The 8732-nt window shown below is 35.1% G+C and overlaps 1 protein-coding gene across 1 annotated transcript; it reads left to right on the top strand.

Moving 5' to 3' along the window:
- Positions 1 to 487: 487 nt before the first annotated feature.
- LOC129254985 (SAGA-associated factor 29-like) lies at positions 488 to 8663 on the top strand. The gene is made up of 7 exons (XM_054893532.2): positions 488 to 1680; positions 2827 to 2972; positions 3743 to 3937; positions 4358 to 4543; positions 5840 to 5933; positions 6669 to 6737; positions 7336 to 8663. Exons 1-7 carry the CDS (start codon positions 1393 to 1395, stop codon positions 7450 to 7452), a joined length of 1095 nt encoding a protein of 364 aa, XP_054749507.2. The 5' UTR covers positions 488 to 1392; the 3' UTR covers positions 7453 to 8663.
- The last annotated feature ends 69 nt before the right edge of the window (positions 8664 to 8732 follow it).

An 8732-nucleotide genomic window follows, 5' to 3' on the forward strand; every position in this document is an offset into this window, starting at 1 on the left:
TGAAATTTATGCGACAAACTGATATAACCAAGCTGATAATAATGGGTTTAAATGAAACTGCACGAAAAGACAATCATAATGTATTTCCTTCCAAGCTAATGTAAATAAATAAATGATAAATTTAATTGGAAAATGATCATCACAATTGCTATTTTCTAACTTGGCCAGACTTTAAAACACAAGACATTTTTATCCATATGAGGAGTAGATATACATTGTGTCTTGTTTATTTAGGATACTCTCTTTTTTTGTAAATTGATATTCAGAGACTAGTTAACTCTTAACATGCCATACACACTACTAACCCAACGCCACAGTGCTAATCCAATGCTAATCCCCTGTGCCAGCCACAAAACCCCCCTGTGCCACATTGATTTTGGGATCGCGAGTCGTATTCACTCCTTTCAATAGTCATGATTACAATTGCTTGTAACTCTCTAACGATTAGTTTATCCACAAAATATTGTGTAAAGTTGTAGGAAATTTCATACCCCTTATAATGGTGTCCTCATTATATGGATTGGTTATTATCTTTACCGTTAAAATATGAGTTGTATCAAGTAGTTCCATTTTGTGGAGTGTTTTGTATGGATAAAAAAACCTAGGTCTCTTCCCTTTTGGAGGCGGAGCCATATCTTGTAAAAAATGTAGTAATACTCGAAAAAGTCTAATGTAAACCGCGTGAGTAAGTTGATCTGTCAGAAAGCAGAGTTCGCACTGCACACAATAGTGCTAATTACGGCGTGCATGCGATGCGCAATACAATGCAAAACGGCGTAACAATGATTGTAATTCCGAATGTGCGCAGTCATGCACGAAGCAGGCGAGGGTAGGAAACAATGCAAGCACAAAGCAATCAATAGTAGGCGTGCGAGCACGAGTGTGGCATGTTATAGTTGGATACGTAGCGTGCACGAAGCACTCAATGAGTTAAGGGATACTACATTTATTAAAAAACTACTATTTCATTTTGTACTCCGGCTAACTTTTTATTTACTATCACAGAAATTACTACTTATTATTTTCATGAGCTTGTGCTGTTTAAGAGTAGATTGGAAATAAAAATCAATAACAACAGTTATTTCCTTCTCTCTTTTAGGGGTGTAGTCTATCAAGTTGAAAAATATTATTTTATAAAAGTATTTGAAAATGTCTGATAAATCTTAACTATATTTCAGCATAGTCATGTTATGATTACAGAATTTTGATTGATTTAAGATCCATAAGAAAAGAAGTTACTCCAAGAACTGCTCCCCGCAATAAATTTCTCTTTCTTTTTTGCTTGTTCTTCCTCAGCATATCACAGATTACAAATTAATACCTAGAGTACGCTTGGGTAGCTGGCAATTTTTTCATTATACGCTGGTAATTGTCTTTAACAAATCTCCACTCATGAAGATGAGAAGAGGGAAATCGTCCGGGGGCACACCCTTGGCCTCTAGCAAGGATGAAAAGGTGATGGCTCCCAGCTCCATATCCCCAGAACCAAACATGGATTCTCCAGGCAAGACTCCTCAGTCTGAGGGTGCAGGAGGGAGTGGGACAGAGACAGAGCCCAAACCAGAGGAAGAGAAGACGGGAGAAAGCAGTAAAACCAATGTACTACATGTAGGGACAGGTTCAGCATCCATACAGGAGATGCTAGCTGAGCTATATCGTCTTGTCAAAGACACACATAAGGTGAGTTCAATATCAACACAAACATCTCAGATGCTTTCACTGCTCTGCCAACCACTGTAATACACATTTTGCAAGTCCTATAATTGTATAAATTTAAAAGATTTGAGGAGTTTGGGGGATTGTATAAAAGTTTTTCTGATATTTGTCACCAGATCCCATATTCTGTAATTTGTCTGAATACAAATATTATTATATTCAGAGTTGAATTAATCCATTTTCTCAAAATTCTAATATCTTTCCTTGTATCTTTTACTGAGCAAGCACGATATCAAAGCTATATATAAATCTGAATAGGGCACACAATTACGTTATCTTTGTTAAGTTAACTGCCTTGTAAATAAAACTGACAGTTAGGGGATATTGTATTTCAATGTTGAATGTGTGTTTTCTCTTGATAACAAGAATTATTTCTTGCTGGTTCTTGCAAGAACATCTTGTTTTACAAGAGGACACCTTTCAATGATAGATTTGCAGACTTTTGGTAATTTTTAGATCGAATTAAAAATGATGGTTTCCTTTTCACAATTGCCATGCCAGGGAGAATCATAAGCAATGCTTATGCTTGCATGCTATTGTGTGCCATAAGCATCATGGGCTCAAGGGAAATTACACCTCATGACAACAATGTGCCTAATATTTTTACAGAAGAGACCCTTCTTTTGGTTGATTTACTCGTACTAAACTCTTGATTAGTTGACAAAAGAAATGGGTATGTCAGAGATGAGGTATGGTATCTCACTGTGATAACATAAAAGATGTAAGAAAAGACAAGACAATCAGAGATGTTGTTTATGTCATGAGCAAAATAAACCTGAACAGATGAGCATTTACTTATAAACTTCAATTTATTAATTTAAAGTGAAGTCAGTGAGTGAAAAACGGTAATTGGTAGAGATAACTATTTACAGGACATTGTCTTTAGGGAGCCTTGCTCAAAGTAATTTTTTTATGGAAATATATGTATGGTACTTTATGTTAACTGAAAATACACTGTACCTAAGATAATATGTAAATATACTAAGATGCTATAGACCTACAGTGTATACATTGATATTTATTATTGGCCAAATACCAATGGAAAAAGACTACACAGCATTATAAAATCTGAAAGTATGAAATCAATTTTTTCTTTCTATTATTTTACAGGGCAAGGAAAGGAGTGAGGCAAATTTAGGATTGATCACAAAGACACAAGAGAGTATTAATCAAAGTCAGAAGATATCACCTTACTATCGTACCAAACTACGTAGCCTTTACCAGTCTGCATTGTCAGATGCAGAAAATGAAGCAGAGTATGTTATTTTTGTTTGTTTGATTCACAAGAAAAATTATTTTTGATGTGGAAGAGGTTCATCGTGGTGATGGATTGAGTAGAAGAAATAATCAGTTGTCTTACGCTCTCCAACAACATTTGATCCATCGTGAGACAACTGATTATTTCTTCTTCTCATAATTATTTTTATTGGTAAATTTAAGATTTTTAAATCGAAACAGTAAATGTAACCTTAACTAGCCCAATAATCAGTGACAAGTGTTCAAATGACACTTTTTAATACAACTATACAACTATCCCCCCAAAACATTTATTGTAACAGAAATGATAATAATAAATGTAATAATAATTTTTATAATAAAAACAATAATGATAAAATCAAACAAATGAATAAGTAAATAGATAATAGATAAAAAGTTAGATGACAAACGAATAATAAATTAATTATATACAAATGATTTAATAGATGTATAGAACAAAAAAAAATAGTTAATTGTAATATATGTAATTGAATAAATAATAATAGTAAGAATAAATTACAAATTGGAAATTATGAATAGAAATAAATAAAGAATAAAAATAAATAAGTAGCATAAAAATTGTAAAAATAAAAAATAATGAAATTGAAGGGAAAAAAAAGAAAATGAAAGAAAAAAAATGAAAACGAATACGTTAATGAAATTAAAATGAATAGAGTAATAGCATGAATGCACCTTATCAAGTTGATGAATAAGATTTGAATTTAGCTGTATCTTTATTTTATTTACTTTTATTTTCCTTCATTTGTAGATTATATAGAAAATCATTGGAGAAGATCACAGATATTAAGAACATACGTAACGAGCAACGTCTGCAGGCAAGGAGTGCTGGTCATCATTCTGACTCTGATGGACCAAGAAAAATTATGAGGAGAGGGGTACTAATGAACATGCTGCAACAGACTGCCATCACATTACCGCTGTGGATAGGACGTACAGAGCAAGAGTAAGTGCTGCAAAGATGAGTATCAAGTCAAATTTGTTTGTTTTATTGCAATTGATGATACTCACTGATCTGAGCAAAAATGGAGAGAAAAAATATGTTATTCAAAGCCCATTTCTCCCCTACTCCTGAGCAGTGCAAGACTAACATAATCTCAAAACTATGGAATCTATTCAATTATTTATTTGGCATGCCTTCATTAAAAATCCCTGAACTCTTGAAAGCAGTTATGTGAGGCAAACTGCAAGAATGATATGCTCCCTGGAATGGTATTGTGTTCAACCTGTCTAGATTCACCACTCATATAGCCCTCCCCCTATGTGACTGAACAATTACGGATTTAAAACATGAACATTACGTATAAAAGGATCACTACCTTTTCCACATTTACATAAAAACATTTATTTATTCTATTTTTGACAGAAAACCTCCTCCTCTGTGTGGTGCTATACCAGCCGAGTCTAGCTACATATCTAAACCAGGTGATTATATTGCAGCCAGAGTGAGAGGGAGTGATGGTGATGAAAACTGGATTCTTGCAGAAGTTATTTCTTTCAACTCGGGCACCAATAAATATGAGGTGGATGACATCGATGAGGAAGGCAAAGAGTAAGTGACAAGAAAAGCCAGTGTAGATATATTTATTTGTGTGTAAGTGTTACTAGATATAATGTATATCCATAAAACTATGTGTATCCAATTCTGCCCTAGCCTATAATCTAGGCGAAGGCTGCAATTCTTGTCTTTGCCTTATGAGTCCGATGCTGTTTTGCGAAATGTCAGCAATACGTCAGATGCAGTAGACTGTACACAATGGTTGCAGCTGCCTATAAACTAAAGATTGTGCAGGATTCACTGCAGATTTTTTGTTATTAAAACACTGCCACCAGATATCTTATAGGGTGAGAAATTATGAAGGAGGAACTGGGTAAGAAGATGGAATGACGTCAATCGTAATGGTTTTGAAAAACAAGTTTTGAGAGTTATCTGTGGTTAAGCCCCGCAAAAGTGGAAGAGCGAGAGTGGAGGAGGAATGTTTCTCTATGATGAGATGGCAAGTGAGTGGAAGGGGATGACCGAAGAAGACGCGACAGAAACAAGTTTTGGAGGATATTAGGCTGGTTGGGTTGAGGGTGGAAGATGCACCGAATAGTAAACAAATATATCAGGCTACAAGAAAGTATAGTGGAATTATTCATCCGAGGTTGGTATGGCAATTACTATTTTTACGTAGTAGTTTTGCCAGTCCAACCGAGGATTTATAATTCCACTTTTCCACTATGTTTTCGAAGGAAACGCCTGATATATTTGTTTTATATCCTACTTTTGATAATTTAGAACCAAAATCTATGCGTTGAGCTTGCAGAATCCAGTTAATTGCGTTGAATGACCTACTTTTCTCCAAGCCACCGTGCTCAGCAGAACGCTGATTGGTGCCTGCGACGATGCATCGCAGGACTTGCCCGGGCCAGACAGCTCGCTGACCGATGCGCCCAAGAGTTTAGCTAAATATCCAGTTTTCTGAAATAATGACGTCAGAATATTGGTATGGCGAAAATTATATCGAGGTCTGACATCACGCAACATCATAGTTGAAATATATTTGGTCACTGATGGTATTTGAACCAATCACTAAACAGGATTTAAGCTATGTAGGATATAAAGTAATATGGAGGGAGGGATGAGGATGATCTCTGTGTGAGATGAATACGGACATCCCCGTAGTCGTGGACTAAGCTAGATTTAAAACCTGGATGACTGGTTGACTGTACTGGATTACCAGTTGGTGACCAAAGTGATTACTTCTCTCTCACAATCTTTTTCTCTCTTCATTCCTCCCTCCCTCTGTATCTTTCTTTATCCCTCTCTCTTGTTTCCTATTCTTTCTCTCACTTTGTAAATCAGGAGGCATCTATTATCAAGACGGAGAATAGTCCCTCTTCCTTTGATGAAAGCCAACCCGGAGACAAACCAAGAAGCTTTATTTAAGAAGGGAATGGTATGATGATTGCATTTCACTTTTATTGTTTCAGAATGTATATCAATTGAGGGTGATTAGTAGATTGTCTACATAACTTTCCAATATCTTATTAATATTTGATGCAAAAGTCTGCCCAATAATAAATCATTGAGATATCAACACAGATGGTCAAATCTTATGTACTTGAAGCCCAATCAGGGATTAGTGAATGTTAAATGTCAATATAGGATTTATAATTTCAATCCAGTACTTTGTAGGCTAGAAGGCTGGGGGGGGGGGGGGCTAGAGGTCTCAAATACCTCGCCTGTTGATTGCATAATCGACAAAAATCTATATGTACGTCACCTATATTGTAATGTACAAAATTGTGTATTTGATTGTTCTAAAATTATTCAAATTTGTTTTTAATTAATTATGCTAACTTAGCATGACATGATTTGCTGTAATTCTATAAATAAAGCTATAGAAGAACTAATATTTTGTGTCGACTCTGATTTCAAAATGATTTCTTGTATTTATTTATTTTTTTACTTAATTTATTTGTTTTGGGACTTTTTTTATTGTTTTTTTTAATAGGCAACACTTTTTCAGATAAACAAAAAACCTGGAATTAAAAGATTTTCATTAGTAAAAGTAAAAATAACAATACAGTTATGAGAAAACAAATTTACATAGGATTTTTAGAATAAAAAAAAAGAAAATTGATATCTAGTCTCTAATCATCAATGTTTCTGTCTTTTGTCTACTTTACAGCTTGTGATGGCATTGTACCCCCAAACGACATGTTTCTATAGAGCATTAGTAGAGCGACCACCAGAAGGGGTGAGTGCTCATTGGTATAAAATTTGTGCTAGTCTGTGACAGTTAAAGCTTATTTTTCAAAAAGTTCACTTCCTTTTTAGTTACAGGTTCTGGAATTGTTTGAATTAAGCTTTTTCCCAGCTATTTTGGTTCCAGCGTTATTATCTTTATTTTACCACCATCACTACCACTGACATCATCATCACCTTCACCACCATCATCACCATCATCGTCATCATCATCATCACCATCATCATCTTCATCATCATCTTCATCATCATCACCTCCATTATCTTCATCATCATCATCATCATCTACAGCACAAGAACCATTACATCAACTTCCTCACCTTGGCCTGCTACCACTCCATCATCACAAATGCCACCATCAAAATCAACATTATCTCTTCCAATCATGCATCCCTTAGAGATATTGATGGATATAGATTTTCACATTGCCTGTATAAAATAAAAAAAGCATTGTCTGTATATATCTAAAAATGGAAAAAAAATCTGATATGTTTTTTACATCTTCCATGCGTCCAATCCTTCAAATCAACAGTTTAGTGAACTCCAATGTTTGTGTACTGATGACTTTTATCTATTTACTCTCATTACAGCCTATTGATGACTACTCGGTATTATTTGAGGACAACTCCTATGCAGATGGCTACTCACCGGCATTGAATGTGGCACAGAGGTACGTCGTCCAGGTCAAAGAACCAAGGAAAAGATGAAGGTATCTTCAAAGTTTCCAAGGATGAGCAACATCTCCTTGACTTCTTAGGAATGAATCAAATCTTTAAGCAAGGTCTCCTTGAATCTTGAAAGTTATCAAAACAGTAAGACCTTCAACCAAAGGTGTATGTGGCATCTTCTCATTTTATCTTTGAATTTAAGGATGATTCATAGGGTAAGATCCCTTCGCTAAGATCTTGAAGGAAGAACCATCTCTCCTTGACTTCTTACAAAATATTAATGTAGTGAGTTCCTCTTCTTGCATGCAATGTCACCTTGCTTTACTATGCGGATGATGTTAGGTAGTTTGCTCTATCATCAAGAATGACTCACTGTGAAAAGCGATATCTTGAACACTATGTCATCATCAGGCATGTACCAACATGGCCCATTCAGAATACTTTTGATTCAAGCAGTTTGTTGGAACTGAGACCGAATCAATTTAATCGGCCAGTTGACATAAATTTCTGGAACTCCCTAGGTTGGATTCTTGGGGGTGTTTCACAAAGATTTACGTCTCACTTAAAAATCACACGTCTGATTGCATGTGGTATAGAACACCTGTCACCGGGCCACCACATTGATCAGGTAAAGTTTTAAGGATGCATGCTTCTGTGTTATCAACCATTACCATTGTTTGTTTTTAACAAGGCATCTTAGTCATCCCCGGTGAGTTGAAATGGCACTGATGAAGCCACCTTGCTGTAAACCTATCATTGATGGGTGGAAATACACTTCACCAAACTGGCTTTGATAAGTCCCTTTCCCTCCAGCCATTTCTTGATTTATCTACCTGGTATGTTGAATTAATTTTAGTCTATTAATATTTATTGTTAAAAAAAAGAAAAAGGAAACTAGTGTGTTTATGTAAGGTTGTTTCATGAAACTTAAAGTTAATGTGTAAGATACTGCAATCATGCCATTTGATTAGCTAAAATTTCTTATTTGTTATAAATGTCTTCTATAGGGCATGAGTTTTATCATTTTTTAATCTGGTCTCAATGTCTGTAGTAACCTTTCATAATTTAACCTCACCTTGAAAGCATTTTTATATCCATCCTTACTTATTTAGTTAACTTTTTGGATGTTGTATAAAATGATTTGGATACACATGCTATTTAGACTTGATGGATTCTCAACTGCACAGGTGAAGCTTCTGCTCCTGCAATTGCCATATCAATAATATCTTACACACCTATTTCAAATGACCTCTGACCTTTGAGACCTAAAAATCCATGGAGATCATCGTCACTCTCATGTACAAATGAACCAAGGATGA

The sequence above is a fragment of the Lytechinus pictus genome, chromosome 2 (assembly GCF_037042905.1).
Source record: "Lytechinus pictus isolate F3 Inbred chromosome 2, Lp3.0, whole genome shotgun sequence".
Lineage (NCBI taxonomy): Eukaryota > Metazoa > Echinodermata > Echinoidea > Temnopleuroida > Toxopneustidae > Lytechinus > Lytechinus pictus.

What these genes read in the sequence shown, in the direction of transcription:
- LOC129254985 (XM_054893532.2), top strand. Translation starts at nt 1,393, where the DNA reads ATGAAGATGAGAAGAGGGAAATCGTCCGGGGGCACACCCTTGGCCTCT. An exon ending in ATAGGACGTACAGAGCAAGA is followed by an intron (nt 3,938 to 4,357) that starts GTAAGTGCTGCA and finishes TATTTTTGACAG; the next exon opens with AAAACCTCCTCCTCTGTGTG. An exon ending in ATCGATGAGGAAGGCAAAGA is followed by an intron (nt 4,544 to 5,839) that starts GTAAGTGACAAG and finishes TTTGTAAATCAG; the next exon opens with GAGGCATCTATTATCAAGAC.